This window comes from Anser anser, assembly GCF_964211835.1.
Source record: "Anser anser genome assembly, chromosome: 10".
In the NCBI taxonomy this organism is placed as follows: domain Eukaryota; kingdom Metazoa; phylum Chordata; class Aves; order Anseriformes; family Anatidae; genus Anser; species Anser anser.
In genome coordinates this window covers 20,312,350-20,331,729 of record NC_139730.1, presented here as the reverse complement: position 1 = coordinate 20,331,729, position 19,380 = coordinate 20,312,350, and the positions used below count along the sequence as shown (strand labels likewise).

Here is a 19,380-nt window from a genome sequence, read left to right as displayed (position 1 = left end):
GCGTTAGTGTCTATATTTTAGCATTTGAATTAAATGGTTTGAGGTATTTTTAAATTTAAAAAACAATCAAGCTATTTGTAAATTGATGTTACCTCAAGTGATCGAGTAATATCTAGCTCCTCGTGAATTCTGGTGAGTAACTGAAGTCTAAATGATTTAAGTTCCTGTGACCATCTCTTTAAAGCCTCCTACACTTATATTTCTTGGACTGTAAGCTGTGGTGTTGATTCTTAGTACTAGTGTTTTCAGTCTTTTTCCTTGATGCCAGAGTGTGGTTTATTTGTTTAAAAACAACAGCAAACAAAAAGTCTTGCTGATTTACATTTTTTTTTTTTGTTTTCAGTAGCATGAAGTGGGAAGACTAGAACTAATAATTCTGCTTTTCTTTCAGAAAATAATTGTTGTCTGTTGTTCTTCTGAGTGTTTTAGCCTGAAATATGGTTTGTTTGTTTGTTTTCTGTCCGTTCTCACCTTCAGGAAGGTGAACCTTCTGGAAAGAGAAAAGCAGAGGATGATGACAAAGCAAGTAAGAAGCATAAGAAATATGTGATCAGCGATGAAGAAGATGATGATGATGATTAATAACGAGGAAGCACTAACGTTGCTTTTTATATATATATATTTATATATATTGTACAGTTCTCTTACAGCAAAGATGTAAGTAGCCATAATGGGGTTATTTTGATAAAGGAAAATTCCAATGAAGTCTCTGTTTCTGGTGTGAATAAAGTGTGTTTTTTTGTTTTTGTTTTTTGTTTTTTTTGTTTTTTTTTTTACTTTCCCTAATTTTTAAAATCTTGTCTTACCACAGCAGATGCTGCACCAGAGATCATCATAGTGCCATTTTTTTTTATCATGTACGGTACATTTCAGTTTTGAAAACTGCAGTAATTAGTTGGCCAATAGAATAAATCGGTAATTTTACTGAGTTTATTAGGGGAAATCATAATCTTCACATAGAATGCTTAAATTATAAGTGTTTCCAGTAAGGATATGGAGAAAAAGCTTATCATTTGTACAGAAGGGTTGGAAGAATGTGAGTGGTACAGTACAATACTGTTTTTTTCCTAGGCATTCCTTATTTATTGTGGACAGTACATTACTATGCTGGCATATTTTGGGATTTTTTGACTGAAAGTATTTCTTATCATGTCTGAGTGAACTGAAGTTTCTGCAGTTAGAGTAGTATACTGATCACCTAAGACATTTCTGTTTCCATGAATTGAAGCCCAGAATGAAAATCCACGTCTTGCCTGAGCATTAAAAATAATAATAATTATATGCTAGTGATGTAAATGTCAGAGTTAAACAAACCAAGCAAATTTCTGCAAGTTCATAAAAGTCTCTTTTAAAAGTGCAGTGAGCCGCACTGTGAATGTACATCCTAGTAATACTGTTTCATACTCTCATATAATCCTTATGGTGCTATTGCCTATTGTTCCTGGTTGGTTTTATAAATAGATTGGTTTAGCTGTGACATTAGTGGAGGATAATATTATGGGCAGAATCATTGCTGCTTCTACACTATTTTTAAACACCTTATTTGATTGTGCAAATGCCAGTTGTAAAGTAGGGAAAGGCTACAAGAAGTATCTGATCTTTACCACGCTTTCTTTTTAAGATTAAATTTCACATGTGTAGTTTCCCTCGTTGGTGAGATAGCATTCAGATGTTATCGGTGCTGGTTTTTTAACTGACTTTTCACACAATCTTACAGAATTCGTGACTTCAAAGAGGTAGCAGAAAGCATAGCTTAATGCCTCTTTTAGTGAAAGCGTTGACTGGTGCTATGAAAAGTTTATTATATGGATTTGTATTACGCAACATAACAAAGTAGCTAATAATTATGTAAGAATAATTGTTACCCATCTCTCTCCTCCCCAGCTGAATTCTGCTTTTCTGTAAAATGATAGAAGGGTTCAAGTGCCTAATAGTGAGCATTTTGCTGTCTGACATTCCCTGGTTCTTCGAGATGCAGCATTTAACTTGGACATCTTGCTTTTTCTGTGTTTAATTAGGGTAACAGTTTACTGAAGTACTCTACCTCCATTTTTCCTGCCTGGAAAGTGTGGGAAGCATTCTAGCTGCAGTAGCACAGAGCTCTGCGTGTGTTAACATATTCTGCTGAGCAGCTGACTGCAGTGTAGACACTTGCAAATATGAAAACAAAGTGAAAAATTTCTACTCAGAAGTCTGAGTGCCTAAGAAACTTTTTTTTTTTTAATGACTGTTACCAAGAGTTCCTGTGTCTCTTCAATGTGCAGAAAAAACCTTTCTCCATCTGCTGGAATTTTGACCCTGTAATCCTCTTAGGTTAAGTCCTCTGCTGGGAGTCTGGTTCCTTACATGAGGTTACCTGCTTTTCATTTGTAACCTTCTCAGGAAGAAGCCAGCTGTAGAGAAAGGGAGTTATTTCTTATGCTGTGTGGATACAACATGCTGTACTTTAATGTAAAAGCCTCCCAGATACCTCTTAAATGACAATGCAAAACGTACACCACCATTTCACTGATGACGTGTTTGCTTAAATGTCAGTTTAATTGAAGTGTTGGCTGTTTGTACTACACTCCTAAGAGTGAAAATGTTTTAATCACTCTCATAGGTTTGATGCTAACTAAGCCTTTACTTAGTAAGTGGTTCACTTCAGCTTCCAGAAATGAGGCTTTTTGTGGATTACAAAGATTAAAAGAAGTACTTTTTTTATACTGTCTTCTTTTGTACATTGCCCTTTTAAGTCTTATTAAAACATGGAATTTTAGAAAATATTCTTTCAGCTTAAATTGGTTTAGCAATCACCTTGTAATTAAAGTCATTTGAATGAACTTTGTCTTATCTACAGTATTTGTTAGTTGTTAGTCTAATGCACAGTTTTGTTTAACTCAAGGGCAATTTTGCTCTCTCTTTTTCTAGCCTCCAAGTATATGAGAACTGCTTGGAATTGATTCTTCTTAACCAAATTAAAAATACTAAGCCAAAACTAAAATGTATAAGGAGAAGGAAGGAGAAAGTAGGTTGAGTTTAGTTTACTTTTGTACTACCTGGTCAGAATACCTTATCCAGAAAGGGCATGATTTGAACAACTTCCAAAAATAGATTTCTTTGAAGAGCTGGCATGAAGCTGAGTACTAGATTTTCTGGCTAGTGGTAGAATGTATGATAAATTCTGAAACCGTCATTGAAAGCTGTTCTTGGCTATATAGTTTTGTAGTTTCAATTATATCCTTCAACTATATACTTCCCAGTTGTTGAACTGCAGTTTTCTTACTAGTGCTCGGTAGCATTTTGCACTAGGCATTTTCCTCTATCCTAGCCATGCAACTTGGCAGTTTTCATGCTGGAGCACATCTGATGGATCGAGGGGCTGCAACCGAGAGGAGCAGCTGCCCATGCAGTCCCCTCTTCCTAGAAGCAGGCTTGGCAGTGTCTTGTCTAGCTCAGAGAGTCAACTTGCTAAAATCTCAGGAGACTTACTTTCTGCTGAGTTTGATATTTGTACCAGATAAGCCAACAGAACTGCTTTATTGGCCAAGTGAGCATCAAACCAGTAAGTTGGTGTGGTCATGACTTAGGGGATGTGGGCAAAGGATGTTTTCTTTGGCAGAGGTGTAAACATTTACTTGGCTGTCTTTGAAAACTTACCTGACCCTATAGAGGTAAATGAATAGTTTGTTTTGTTTTGTTTTTACTGGTGTTGCTGCCTGAACTGGCACCGTGAAGAGTCGGTTGTGACTTGAGGTAGTGCAAGGGGAAGCAGCTAGAGCAGGACACTTGTGTATGTGGCAGCAAGTTTTAACTCAGATCTGATGTGAAGCTGCAGCCACAGGAACGTGTTAAACACGAGATGGTGGCTTTCCAGTGAAGTACTGGGTATTTATTTTTCAGCCAGTAGGCACAGGAGTCCTTGGTGTCAGCCCGTTCTAGTAAACTGCTTGTTTTTCTAACGGCTTTAAACAGCTAATCAAGCTGAGTGTTGTTGAACTTACAGAGATGATTATGTGGGAAAGATTGACGAGATTTTATTTCTGATAAATGTTCTTTTAACGTTTGCTATAAGAAGTATTACACATTACACTCATGAAATTTAGCTAGGCTATTCTAATGCTTAGACACTTCCGTGTGGCTTGACTTGAAAGTGCTTCTAGGAGGGCAATGTGACTAATACCCAGTGTTGCCTAGTGATGCCCTTTGATTTGAGCTGAGGTGGTTTTTTTTTTACTTGTCTGGACATGAAAGACTTAGAGAAAAGCTGCAAACTAGTATTGATTACTAGCTTGTATCTTTAATTGCTTTAAAACTCTTGGACATTCTGACATATAAGCTAAGTAGCTGAAAAAATGATGTAAAATTAAGTAAATTCATGCTGAAATGATTCTCTGACAGAATCTGACAAAAATACTTTCACAAGACTTGGTTTCTTGATTATTTTATTTATTTTTAAGAGTATTTTTCTGGTTTAAAACCTTTAATGGAATGATACTTGGAAAAAAAAGATTTATTAAAGTCGAAGTGTAACTTTAGAAGTGTTTTTGTTTCTTGCTTTGTTTTCTATTAAGTCATGAAATGAGAGGTTGTAGAGCCAGTTTCCCAGCAAAAGTAGCTTCATGTCTTTGGGTTGTGTTGAAATTTTCTGGGAGGCAATAGCATTCATGCAGTTATCAATGATAGTCGTGAATCATATATACACTGTATTCTTTATGTATTGTAAATTAAAGATAAATAAATTCTTATGAAACAGTGAAAGTATTAACTAACACACCCTCTTTTTTATATCCTATGACTGAATCAAATTATATCTGATTTTATATTGTTTTATGCTTTTCCTGATCTTCTCACGATACCTCACTTCATAACATAACTGTGAAAAAGACATGCTAATCCTAGCCTGATGAATTTGCAATTTGCAGATTGTTTTTTGTTTGTTTGTTTTTTCTTCTTCATCTGCCAGTGTAAAGATGTATGGTAAACATTCTGTATAGGATTATCTATTAGGATTCATTGTTGATCTCTACAATAAATCCGTTTTTGGAAAATTTTACATGGATCACTATGTAAAGGAAATAAATGTAATTTTTTTGGCAGCAGCTGCAGTCTCTATCCCTTCTATTCAGGTGTTTGGTACACTTGCATTTAGTGTTTTTGTTGGGGAAGTTGTTGTGCTTGGTTGGCTGAGGGTTGTATTTTGAGATCTAGAACCCTGCTATAGCTGTTGGTCCAGTGTTGGTGCTGATCAGATTTAATGCCAGTAGTTTTGAGTTCTGTTTACTAGCATGGAATGAGATAACTACTCAAACTGTGTGAGCTTGCCACCTCACAGTCTTATTTTTCAGCTTAAAATAAACTGCTACTCAGACTATGCTATATTTGTGAAGGGAGGAGTATATCCCACAGAAGATGAAGAAGGATCAAGCCAAAGTGTCGTGGCTAAAGCATGTTTTTTTGTGTCTGTTTTTTTTTTTTCCTTGTTTCTCCCTCACAGGAATAACTGGAAAAAGCTCAAGTGCCAAAATCACAGTTGTGCAATTTAAAACTAACCCTGGGCAGCTTGTGAGTTTCCATGTTCATACCTCACTCATAATGTTAGGGAGTTTCTGCTTTCTTGCAATCAAGTTTATCTATGTTGGTTTAAGGGAAACCCTGACGCTGAAAGGTATCTTTCTTTAAGATAAATAGCTCTTTCACAGTTTTCTTAGATGATGCATCATTTTATATTAACACTAACACAACATGTGTTATCCTTTTTCCATACCCTCCTTTTTATGCTACGTGTGTCAGATTGGCTTGAATTTTGTGTTGATTCTCTTGATATCTTTTTTTTCTGGTGTTCGGGAAAGAAAATGTGTATTTTTCCCTTGGTGAAAAATGCAAAATACCCACAATTATTTTAAAAAGTATTGATGATAATTTACAGCTTCACAACTGATGATGAAACGAGGCTTAAATAGCAAGGACAGAAATAAGTGGAGTGTTAGCGTGCTGACTAAAAATGTTTGTCTGTTTTTCTTCCCCGTAGTTCTGTGAATTGTCTTGGGATGTACCTGATGTTTGTTTTTTCTTCTTGGAGCTTATCCAGTGCTTTATTGAACCTTCCTTATGACTTACAAGCAAGGTAGAGTCTTTCAGGAATGTTTGGGGTTATGGTGAAGGATAGCCAACCCAGGCTAAAGTACTGTGGAGATAAAGTGGTCAGCTTCCAGAATAAACACACGGGATCCCTAACCCAATGAACTTCAAGCACTCAGTGTAGGATATGAAAGCTGTCTTAAGGAACAAAATCTGTCTGTTCATCTAATGAGGGTGGCATAAAGCATACTATAGACCCTGGTGAGTATTTGTTGATGGTTTATAAAAGAAGAAATGTGTTGTCTAGTGAAAACAGTAACGGAAGCCTTGACCTGTCACTGTAACTAGATATTGCTATTAAAAACAAGAGATTTTTATTTGTTTTAGATAAGAGGGAGGTCAGATTCCCTGGGAAAATAAAGTTTTAAATAGGATGTGCAGGTAGAGCACACTTGGGAAGAAAAAGATAGACAAGTGTATTCAATAGAAAATACACACATTTGTTATTGGCTCTTCTCTGAAGTTATCAAGACAAATTGGTCCTCATTTCAACACTGAATGAACTACACAGTTCCAGGACATGCCTGGTAACTGTCGGTATTAATTTCAGCTCTGTAGTGAAACTTTTCCAAGGATTTATGGAACGAGGCAGCAACCTGCAATACAGATGCCATATCAACAGATTTTGAATGGTGTCCATCCTGAGTGACGAATGCAGCTTTATAAAAAGTAGCATTTTCTGGCTCTCGGTCAGTTTCTACCACCTTATTTAACCTTTAGTTTAGGAAGAGAAGTTCAGCTGAGCACAGTGCCCTTAAGACACTGCTATCCACTGAGTCAAAATACTCCAATATGGGATTATATCTTCAGCTAAATACAGGAGTACTTTCTTCTCTTACAGTCATGCTTAGTCATGGGTAGCAAGATAAATATACAGAATAGATTTTTATCTTGACAGCCAGCTGACTTGGTCTGGGCGCTTTTATTCTGTAGACATGCTGGGTAGGATGTTGCTGTAAATACAGAATTTTGTTGATGGATATTAAACTATCGATGCCTGCGTTTAAATATACATTATTGCAATTAGATGAACAAATTACTGAGTAGGGGAAAGTTCAAGGATAGCAGGAGTTGCCCTGTGTTGGCTGAATGAGAGTTTTCTGCAGCTCTGTCAGCCTTTGTTCTTATCACAGAAGTAACGTCTCTGCATCTGTTTAGGTTACTTATGATGCTTCTCTAGTTGATCATTAGGTACATGTGTACTGTAACCATTTAGATGTTTCCCCAGGATCTCTGCAGTTAGTGATTTTCTGGTTTTGGAATAGAGTGTTGTGGGAGACTCCTTCATGTCTGTCAGAAGGGTTCCTTCTTGCCCTTCAGGTGACGTTGTTGGTTAGATGCTGCAAGCAGTCAGCTCAGTCCACAGAGGGGTATTTTTCCGGTGATCTAAGTGGACAGCCTTTTCTTTTGGAAGCCCTTCGTTCACTGTTGCCTTGAGCAGAGGCTGTTCTGTTGTGAGCCGAATGGTGCTGCTATTTTCAAGGTAGTGGCAGAGTGCAAACAATTTAGAGCAAGGACTTAGTAGTTTCATATGTAAGGTGTTTGTTAAGGACCTCATCAGCAGTGAGTTCTGGGAGGTTCTTCAGAACTGCCAACTGCCCTAATTGCGTGTTCAGTTAGGCATACAGCTACTTGCCAAGTTGTCAGACACTTAGAGCGCTGCGCCACTCTACATTCGCTATGAATTAATTGTAGATAATGCCAGTGTGGACTTTGTATGCTTAAATAATTTATGTTTGATAATATCTTTAGCCATTTTGTTACTTCTGATCTTGTTCAGAAAAGTGGGCTGCTAGATGATATCGCTGGGGTTTTCATTGTTAAGAAAGATGCTGTGTTCCCTTTGCTGATGTTACATACAGCTATGGGATAACCAACCTTCCTGTATCAGTGAGTCCAAACTTGTATGAGAGGTAGATAGGGAGGGAATGGTGTTTTATGAGCACAGTTCCCAGGTTTTAAGTGTGACATTCAGAACTTCATGTAATTCTAATCCCTCTGGACATAGTAAAAAAAAAAAAATTCTGTATATCTTCAGATGAAAATGCTTTCTGAACATGATCACAAAGTGACCACACTTAAACTGAGAACATTTTGCTAATCTGTGGATGTGTTACCTTCTTACAAATCCTGTTTGATCTCCCAGAACTCAATAGGATTAACTGGCTGTCATACTTTTCCAAACACTAAATCTGGAGTAGCTGCTGGCATATAGCAGGCACCACCACATATGTGTGTGTCTGTCTTAGGATCCAATCTTGCCATAGCATGACACTACTAGATGCTGGGGAAAACTCAATCTGTGAGTGTGGCACTGCCAGTTCAACTGCCTGTTGTGAATAGCCTTATGTCAGATATGTAGAAGACCTAGCACTGCTATTAAGAATTGAGTCTGCGAATTGGAAAAGGTTGAGAACTGCTGCCTTTGGCACAAGGGGCATTTCATATTTCTGTATGTAGTACTATATATGAAAGTAGCGTGCATCTGAAATACACTGGACTGCCTTGAAAGAACAGTTCCCAGATGAGTTGGAAGGGAACTTTAATAACAAATAGTTTTGAGGCATGTTTCATAAACTTTTGAGCCTATCTTTATTTCCCCCTCCTTTTTTTTTCTTCTCTTTTTTCTTTTGTGTTCTTTTCACAATGTCCTGTTAAACCTCTTCAGGCTTTCCTGTGGCAAACTTGTTTTTGTTGTTAGGTAACATCATTCAGGGTGTGCTGGCAGGTTGGCTAGTGTTGCCAGGAACCCAGAAATGGGAGTTCAAAATTTTCGACACAGTTAAGAAACCAAGGTGTTGCATTTCTATTGGAGATCTTAGGGGTAGTTTAAGACACATGCGTTGAATTCTATGGGGCTGAACTTTGGAAATACCGAAATCTGAAATACTGACACAGCCAGGTTCAAAGAGGGAGAGTCACGATCCATTCCTGTCTGTCTGGGATTCCTGAATCTGAGAAGCAAACAGACATTTTTAAAAATGTGTGATTGTAAAATTTTGAAAGAATATATAGCTTTCAAACATTATTAGAGATTTTAGGTAAATGGGTTCTTTGACAGCCTTTAATCTTGAAGGCATCTGGCTTTTAGATGTTTCTTACATCAGGTTGCATAGGTGTTTCAAAAACTTGAAAAGCTTAAGGTTTCGAGGAGATCTGAAAAACCTTGAAGCTAAGCAGTGTTTAGCTGAATTCTGTATGCATGTACGTTAGCTTCGGGTATTTCTTCTGATATCTTCTCAGTAGTAGATACCATAATGTCTTGGCAGGAGGTAGTTCTAGTCCACATGTCCACCCTGTGGCGTGGACTTGGGTACTTTGAAAATTAGTTCCTGGCTGTATGGGAATAGATGGAAGAAAATGTTTTGTTTTGGAAGCTGAGAAATTAGCAGAACTCTTTGCAGGCGTTTAATCTAGCAGAGTGTCTTTATTGGATGAAGCTGGGGCTGTTTGAAATTGCAGTGCTTTTGACTGCTCTGCCCATCTGTGGGAAGCTACCTCCCTTGGGGCAGAGCCGTAGCAGAACCATGCAAAGGCACACGCACAAGGGGTGTATGTGGGGGAATGCAGGTTCAAGTCACGGTTCCAGTCATCTGTAGCATATATTCTGTCTTGGTCTTGCACACAGGGGTTTGATGCAGCTGAGTTTGAGAGACACAGAATGTTATTTTTTACTCTTTGGAAAATGTGGTAATTAGTGGAAAGTGGGCTCACAAATTAAAAAAACAAGTGTGCCCCGTCTTTCTAAACACATGCTAATTACTCAGAAGTACACAAGTTGGCTGCCAGAAGAATGTTTTTCAGGACATGATTCCAGATGGTTCTTTCAAAACCATATAAATATAACTATTTTGTAACTGGTAACAGAGACGACTGTAAAATAAACTGAAAATCTGAAACTTGTGTAATAAAATGTTTAGAACACACACCAGTGCAATTTAGGCTGAAAAATATTTGGATTCAACAAAGGAAGTATGCTTCTCGTGTATCTGCACACACAGATTCCGTACCTTTGCACCCCACCGATTGAGCCAAGCTGTGCTTCTCCACACGCACGACAAACTGGGATGCAGAGCGGGTTAACCTGGAGGGAGCCCTCTGCTTGTGCTCTGGGGCTCCCTTGTGCAGGGCTGCTCTTGCCATCAGTCCAGCTCAGTGTGGTGTGTTTCTGATCTTGCAAGTCAGGACTCTACTTCTCTACACATAAAATGTTTGGACATTACATAAGTTACAGTCCCTTAGGTGCTTTTCAGACGATGCATTTTTTTTCTGCTCCAAGAAGGTTCCTGTGACTGACTGGAGTCTGTTGATAGCAGTGGGGCTTGGCCTGTGGGTGAAACCTCCCTGAGAGTCAGATCTGTGATGTGACACGGGAGGACCAGCTGGAGGGCCTGTTGTTAGCCAGAACTGGGCAATACAGAATTCTGTGCTTTGGTTCTTGGGCGTTAAAACACAGCGACTTTAGGTTCATAGAAGAATAGGCTTGGTTGTGAACCCTTGAGAGGTTCTCTAGTCCACTGCCATCCTCTGAGGTAGGATTATCTTCATGTGAATTCTGCTGACAGGATTTAATCTGTAATTTCCCAGAGATGATTGTGCTGACTTCAGTTTTCTATAGGTTTTCTGAATCTCAGTTTTCCTTTTGCTACAGTTTCGGTTACTGGGTTTTCTGCTCTTAGCAGACAAGGCCAAGCTGCAGTTCTTAAAGCTACTTTCTGAGAGTTTTTCTAAATGTGGTGGTATCTGTCTCATTCAGCTCTGAACCACTGAGGACTTGCCAGCTCCCATTTGCTTGGGCTTCTGGATTATTACTACTCCTGGAAAAAAATAATAAAAAATAAATAAATAAATAAAAATAATTAAAAAAAACTGTCCTAAAGCCTTACAACTTAAATGGTCTGTTGTCTGTCTGTATGTGGAGAGTCCATTTTGCAAAAATGGAGCAATGGCTGTACATTTAACAAAGTCACTTGAAGGTGGCAGGGGAAACACCTTTGCGCTCTGGTGTGACTCCTGATAATATACTGGCACAGTTTTCATGTGAAAAGCTTAGGTAGCTGCTTTGCACCAGCTGTAACTAGTCTGTGTTGTCATGCATAAGTTTCAGGTTTTCAGAAAGGAGCAGGGCAGATTAGGAGAGGGTAGCACACAAAATTCTTGCCTTGGACAGCTTTATGATTCTTGTGACTGGTTTCCATAGCAGGAAAATACGCAGCTTTGGTTAAACCTGTTACATGTGACTTTGTTGTTGTGCTTTAAAATGGTTCCTGTATTTCACAGCTGTGTTGTGCAGAGAAAAATCTGCCGTTGCCAGGTACCAAGTGGGTGTTGCGCTGGTTTGCCTGGATAGGAACTGCTCCTGGAGCCAAACTGCAGCTGGCAGCTCTCCTGCCTTGTCGTGTGTGCTGGCACCATCGCCGGCTGCCCGATGAGCTGATTCACCATGTCAAAGTGGGCTGCGCTGCTGTCAGCCCTGCTGGCATCTCAGCATGATCGAGGGTATAAAATGACATTGCTGCCTGGGTGCAGCTGGTAGTTGGGAGTTTGTGTATTATTAGTCCTGAATCTGAAGGGAATTTGTGTTTGGAGCTGAAGATCCCAGCATGTGCTGGGATTCCTTTTGTCCAAAACCACATGCCTTTGGGAAAACAAATTGAGCAGTGATTTTTCTGCCAGATCTAACGGTGATCCCACAGATGTTTTTCCATGGAGAGTGGTGCAAGTGTGGGGGCTTGTGGGCCATGGGTACTCATCCACTAGCAAAAGAAGCCTGATCATCACAGTGTTGATTAAAATATCACCTCGCGTCAGCAATTCCTGTTGGCAGTTTTTCTTTCTATTTCTGAACATCCACTAAGCCTTTAAAACAAGAACAGTGGTTCATGGTTGCCATTTGGAGTAAGGTGGTGACAAGGAAGGATGTACGTTTTTGTAGAAGTGAGTGATGTCTCTGGGGAATGTTTGTAGTAAAAACCTGAAAATATCCCCCCAGCAAATCTCAGGAACTGCTTTCTGAAGTGGAGGAATAGGCCACATGAATTCCTCTTCTGTGCTGATTTGGACAACCTGTTGTGTTATATCTTCTCTTCGAATGGCCTCAGGAGGTTGCCGTGCACCTCTGTAGGCTTTCCTCCTGCCAGGCTGCTTTATGTTCTTCGCTGCTGCATTCCCCTACTTGGCTTTGTCTCTTCTGACTTCTCTAAGGAAGTCAATACTGTTGTCTCCTTATTTCTGCTTGCCATAAATTCTGAATATAAGTATGTATTCATCAGTGGTTTAAATCTTTCCTTTTTTTTTTTTCCTGTCACGCTTGTTTCTGCTTTCAAGAGCAGCTAAAAGCATTATTTCCCTCTAACCTTCCACTTAGCTCTCCGTTGTAGGCCACTAAGGCTCTGAATCTCTCTGTCTGCGTCTGTGCTTTTAACTGATAATAGCTAATCACAGCCTTTTTGCAAAACAGCCTACAATATATTTTCCTTCCCTTGCTCTTCTGCTGGCCTGCTCTGTTCCCTTTCATTTTGATTTATAGCTCTGCACGTGGGTATGTTAATGGAAAAACCTTGAAGGGACAGATTGTGTATGCACAGACAGCCACTTCAGAAAGGATATGCATTTAGCTGCTTGGATTTCCATGTATGTACTGCATTATGGCTTAGAGGAGCAAGCGGGATGTGCATTTAATTTATTAAATCTCTCTCCTAACCTGTCACAGTGCTGCTTGTTTTCTCTAGAGCGTATGCTCTGATGGGAGCTGTTGATTCAGCAAAAATAATGATAGCCAGTAGAGCTGATCAAATGCTCCAGAAATAGTTTATCCCACAAATTATTCAGTGACTGTTGCAGATTCTTATCACGTAATGTGTTTGACCACTTGGTGGTTGGTGTGCTCCCATGCCGGAGCTTGCAGTGGGGGACTTTGTGTCCTGCTTCGCTCACGGTGGGTGGGCTGGTGCACGGTACAAAGGTTCCTGAGCACCCCCAGGGTGCTATGGGTGGAGTGGTGAGGCAGGTAAGAGTCTGGAGGCTCTGTTAAAGGCTTGAAGTTCTCTTAAAACAATTCCAAGTTGGAACCTTTCAGTTAGTGAAGCCACAGCGACCTGTCAAGAGCCGCTAACGATTCACATTAAAGATGTTACCTTTGATTTTTTGCCCACGGGTTGGGCAGTACCGCAGTTGTGCCAGCAGAAGGGATCGTGTGGGCATGCACTGGGAGGTGAGTTCGGCTAACCTGTCTGGCTTTGCCTGGAGCTGTACTTGCACAGTCTGTGGCTGCAGGAGTGGTGACCTCCAGCAGAAGCCTGCGGGTCCCATGGGGGTGTGGGGAGCGGGAGTCTGGCTGTGCTGTGGTGTGTGCTTGCACAGAGCTTTGCCAGCAACATGGCAGTTTAAGAAGTTCATGTACACCCCAGTAAATCATTCCTGCCTCCCTGCCACCACAGCTGTAAAAGTCAGGAAATATAGGTTCAAAAGAGTGTGATTTAGGATTTTTTAGTTTTTTATTTTTAAGTGTGAGTATTCTCAGGCCTACTCTGGGTGAGGAAAAACCTGTCTCATGTTTTCTGTAAAAGGATTGTTTGCTGTCTGAAGTGACACAAATATTACCCCAACCAAAACAAACTTATTTTGGTGAAACACACACTGGATTTTAAAAGGGTTCCCAGTTACATAGGCTACTGGCAGCTTGATGCATTTTATACCCTTTGCAGGTGTCTCCATCTGAAAGAACTGGGTTCACAGTGAGGTCAGTACTGGAGCTGCTCTAGGCCTCATGTAACCCCATTACCATGATCAAATGCTTAACTTACTGATGCTGTGGAAAAGCCAGCTGTCTGGAGCACCTGCAGCTTGGACAGACTTTTCCCCTTCCAGGGAATGATCCATAAGGAGCTGTGCTGGGAGGACATGGATGTTTTCTGTACTGCTGCAGGTTCTTCTCATACAGCGTATCAGACTTGTGGGGTTTGCTTTTTTTTTTTTTTGTCTTCCCCAGGGACAGGTACTTTATTCATAGAATGCTTCTGGTTAGTTATATGAGTATAAATCTTATGTGATACTGATACAGGAATTATTTGTCAAATGCTGAGGGCACTGTGTAAAACTGGGCACTTAAGAGACCTTTTCTTCCACCTGTGGTTGTCACTGTCACCTGCCTGGTTTGAAATGGTCTCTTGGGAGCAGTGCTTTTCCTTTCCTGATGCTGAACTTGGCTTGCTGGGGATACACAACATCACAATACCTCCTGATGCTGGTGGGTGGTTTGGGCATTGATCTGGGTAGAGGTAGGCAGTAACAGGGATGGGCATGTGGCAAGTGGCAGGGAACACCCAAGACACAGGGAAATCAGTTGAATTGCTAATGAAATACTTGGCTTATGCCTCGTCTACTAGTTGTCTGCTCAGCAATGCTCCTACCACATGAACGTCTAGCATGAAAATCCCCATTTCCCTTTTAGAAGTGAAGGAAGATCAGGCCTGCAGGTCTGTCCAGGATAATGACTTGCTGGTGCGTGGTCAATTTGCATTGCAGATGTGGTTTCCTCACAAGCTGTGGGCAGGCTGTGATCTCCGCACCTGTTCCTGGCTGCTGGGCACCACCCTGCCCCTCAGGTGCCTCTGAACAGCACAGCTCTCCCTAGCTGCATCTTCATTCCTTAGCCAGGCCTCCCTATTAGGGATGGAGAGTGGTCCCCTCAGACCGATGGAAAAGGGCTGTGGTAAGCAGAGTGAAGTTGTGGTCCTAGTAGTGCTCCAGAATGGTATCCTTGGCGAGCAGAGCTTTAGGAGGTTCCATTGACGTGATTGCCTCCCATAAAGCGGCTCTTTTACATAATGACCTATTTTACGGGGAAGAAGAGGGGAGAGGAGCTTCCCTTAAAGGGATCCAGAACATGGCAGCAGTCTGAAGGCTCTGCTTTGCGGGCCAGCTTGGGAGGCCTCTCTGGGGACTTGTTCAGCTGGGAGCCTGTGGGGCAGCCTGGGCCTCAGCCCAGTCAGTGCTGCCGGCACCTTCATGGTTCTTCTGTGGGAAGCTGTGGGGTGAAGGACAGGGCTGGTGTGGGTGTAGTTTCGTGATGCAGGTGCTTTGGTGGCAGTGTTCGTTTACAGGTTCCTCACACCACCCTTGGCTGCTTGCTGTGGTTTCTACAACTGGGTGAACCTCTTCTTGTGTTGGCACAACTGCTTTGCACTGAACATGTCTACATTTAAAGCAAAAACAAAACTCATCCTTATATTTCTTGCTTTATTACCTTTTAGATTATTATTTTTTTAAGACCTAGGTCTATTCTTCAGTTAGTGAAGCCAAATAGAAATTTCTGTCACTGACAGCCAAAGAGGCAGTGTGGTGTTGGGTAAGAAAGGAACCACTTCTGCTCAAGTGTGGTGAGCTCCACCTTGCTGCAGAATCATTTTCTTGGCGATTGATCATCCCTAGGTTAGGTGGAAGTCACAGTGAGAGTTTATGTGGCAGTTTGTGCTACTCATACCATCTTGTGCACTGAGAAGTGAGCAACTTGTTTGGAGAAAGAGGGATTTGAAAGTTGCAAGCCAAGAGCTAAATGTCTCCTAATACTACCTCAGTGCCTGTAGCCATGGCCACGTGGCTGTTGGCAGTTGGTGGGGTGTGATTCAGCCTGTTCTTCATACTTGGGCCTGTGTGCATAGAGCCTGTGTGAATTGGAGTCTATGAGAATACTTCACTCTAACGAAATGTAACTTAAGGTGTAGCTCAGTGCCATGTTTTCTTTAGCAACAAAACCTTTTCACAAAAGCAAAGCCAATTGACAAAACTATTATTGTTCTAATGGCCTGGTCTTTCCCTCACACCACTTTGCTGACAGACCCACCTGTGGGCCTACAGTGTAAATGGGATTATTGAAATAACCAGAGGTGGTTTTTATTTTGTTGTTGTTTTTTAATGTTCTCTTAAAAGGAGGAAAACTTGTTCTTGAACTATATCATCCCTCAGCATCTTAGTGTTGAAAAGCATTAGAGATCATTACTGGCCTTGCAAGTGTGTTTGAGGAATCCGTCTCCACCCTGAAACCAGGAAGAGGAGAGGACAGGAGGAGAGGCAGTGTATTTTTGGCAAAGGTTCCATCATGTATTTACATATTCTGCTGAGACAAATTGCCTGCAGTGGCCAAATCCAAGCAATACAGTTCTATTTTTTTTCCTGCAGCCTTGTTATAGTTATGAAGTACTGAACAGGGAAGCAGATCTGAGGCTGTTTAAATATTGCTTTATTTGGCAGCTTATCAAGATCCTTCTTGATCTTTCCTTCTTCCAGCAAAGCAATGCTTAAATATTTGTGGCAAGTGTTCAAGTTAATTGTTAGGGTTGATTTGTTGTTAATAGCTGAGGAGAACATGCTTTACCACCTCAGCATCCTCAGGGCAGTGGTACTGATAGTGTTGGTCCTACTATAGTTGGGAAAACTGCTGCACAGGCCGGCTATGATAGCAGTCTCTCCTTGAGGCTGAGGAACGTCAGGTAACAACCTTAACGGAGCATCATGGTTTTTGATCAGGGCTGGAGCTGAAGCCTTGCCTCATCAGGTAGATGCTTTGGAGCTGTTGTTGAACTTTTCATATTTGCAATGCAGTATTATCCTGCTGTGCAGTGCTAGTTCTCCCTTTCTGAACACAGCACCATGCATGGAGCTAGGGCAGTAATCACAGAAGCAATTCTCATCCAGCTCTGTTGTTTTCCACAGCCTAAATGTGCAGAATGCTAGTGCAGCTCTGTCAGTCCCAAAGATCTGCCCGAAATCAAACGCTTGGAACAAAGCATCTGATGCATTAAATGGATCGGCATACTGCGAAGAATCGATGTGCAGTGGTCGGTTAAAATAGAGTCCCTCCCTGAGGCTGTTTGAGGAGGGACAGTTCCAGGAAGAGTGGTGCTAGAAACCTGGGCTGTGTTCCCACAAACCTCAGTGCTGCACAGGTGTTACAAGCAAGGTGGTGAGCATACTGGTAAGCAGGATCTGGCAGCTATTGGGAAACAGTGCCTGAGAAAAGACCTGTTTGCAAGCCACAGGTTTATCAGACAAGGTGTGAAGCACATAGGTACATTTCATTGTATATATCTAAACTCAGAGCTCATGATCCAGAAGATTATGTTCTTATCCTCAATTGCAATTTACTTCCAAGATGTTACTCTGATGAGGATTTTATTCTTCTTTTTTAATAGCCAAACATCTTTCTCTCATGATAATGTACTATATCTGTACCAGACAGAAAGGAATGATGTGAATTTGGGCAGTGCCAGGCATTTCATTGTCACAGCCGAGGGTCTTCATGGCATGAAAATAAGGTGAAATCTGATATGTTCTCCACCATCAACTTCAGCAGAAAGTGCAGCATCTATCAAGAACTGTGAGTCCTGACATTCATTCTGCAAAAAGCAATGACACTAAAATGACATACCGAATAGGTTAGTCGTTGGTAATTTAACTCAGCAATAGCAAAGGGAAACTAGCTTGAAAACGAGAAGGTCATGTTGAGTTGCTTCTCTAGTTTCCCAAGCTAAGATTCACTCTGTGTCCCTGAAAGACCTAGGTAAAGCTAAAATTAAGTCACTCAGATAAATATTTATAGTAGATATGTTCGGATATAATTCTCAAGGGGTCCACTTGCTCTCTCTGTGCTCTGAAATGTACTAAAGGGGAAATAATAGCACTATAAATACAATCTTGTTTAGCTAGGTCATTACCTTAGAGCTGTTTATCATAGTTCTCTAGGAACTAGAGTTGCAACAAAGAAAATACTATCAGGGAACTGAAAAACCCGTACGGGGTGATCACTTTGGAAATGATACTTTGGTTGTGATACTTGAGTTACGTAATGGTCCATCATTACAGCAGCAATCAGGTTTAAAGCCCTTGTATGTGCAAGTCATGACAGTAACTAGTGCAGCATTTATACAGGCCGATCAGACTGTTTTGGTGCAGATTTCTTTGGACAAACCTTGGCCATAAGCTCTTCTTTTTTTGTTGCTTTGCTTGTACATTTTCACTGTATTTATTTTTCCCTACATTGGAAAATAGAACAGTGCACAAGAATTTGAGGATTCAGACAAAAATAACATAATTTTGTTATTTTTCAACTCTTGGATTTCCATGACAATTTATTTACACATCTTCCAAAGTATTTAATATATTGGACACAGTACAAACAGACAAAAATGCCACTTTTTGTAGAAAATTAATTTATTTGGTTTTGCTCTTGCCCTTGTAGGAACAAAACTTAGTGACTTATGACTCTGTTTCCCCTGTAACTGGCTGTTCCAATTTCAATAATAAAGTACATGGAGTTTGCAAGAGTTGAAAATTGTTTATACAGAAAGTAAAAGGATCAAAGTCATAAATCTATGATCCCCAGTTTCTGTGGGAAAACTTGAAGGTTAATGTGCTGCTCCTTTGACCAAGCAGTTCTTGGGATGTGAAAGCCTTACCAGGAATTTTGAGTTTTGCATTTGGTGTGAACATTTCCCAAGGAAGTCAGGAATAGGGGATGCATCCTGCTCTGGGCTGCGCGAGCCTTTCTGTTTGCGTGTTGGGAAACTCTGTGTCCAAAGCAGTCAGGAGGGAGTTGTGCAAAAGGATTCTTGTATTATTTTCCGATGGCGAAGCCAGCATTCACACAGGGACTCTTTATCCATCCTCTTCCCTGTCTGGTAATTTGAGCCCGTGTTATCTCATTAATGTCACTTACTCTGTACTGGTTAGACCACAGCAACCTTGCCTGTTGAATTCTTCTTTTTAGGTAGCTCGGGAATTAAGTTTCTGTACCACAGCAGCCAGTGTAGCAGTTTTGAATGAGCAAGTCTTGTTTGTCCTTCCCATGACACCAATACAGACAAAAACCTAGCTAGCTAGTCCACGCATAGTGTTTTACTCTGCAGACAGTACATGGAGTGTATTTAGGGTCGTGACTATATTTAGCATGTTTTTCTGAAACACCTGACAGCCAAAAGGTCCAGACTATGGGGCTTTTGGCTTCTGAGCATCAACAGCAAGTTGAAGCTGTGCCACTGAAACTTTCTTCTGTGTAATCGGTATTTGGGCTGCGTAAACAGCAAGGAATTGCTTCTGTTTGGATTTGTCATTGTCCTGCTGCTGCTTTTCTGCTGTTACTTTTCTGTAACAACAGGAGCTCGGAATAACAAAAGCTTTCCTTTGCTGCAAACAATGTAGTAACACTGATGTGGAAGACATAAGTGGACAAAGTATGCTGTGAATGGTGTCCTGGCCTGTGAT

The 19,380-nt window shown here is 40.7% G+C and overlaps 1 protein-coding gene across 2 annotated transcripts in view; it reads left to right on the top strand.

Moving 5' to 3' along the window:
* The window catches only part of LEO1 (LEO1 homolog, Paf1/RNA polymerase II complex component), a 94,974-nt gene that overhangs the window by 10,283 nt on the left and 65,311 nt on the right, over positions 1-19,380 (top strand). The window contains exons 12-13 of one of the 2 annotated variants that reach the window (XM_083850041.1): positions 478-657; positions 2,019-17,497. In XM_083850041.1, coding sequence (XP_083706167.1) covers positions 478-582 — 105 coding nt within the window. In that variant the 3' untranslated portion in view covers positions 583-657; positions 2,019-17,497. Of the gene's footprint in view, positions 1-477; positions 17,498-19,380 lie in introns of those variants that run through there. The other variant, XM_083850042.1, reaches the window with a different exon arrangement.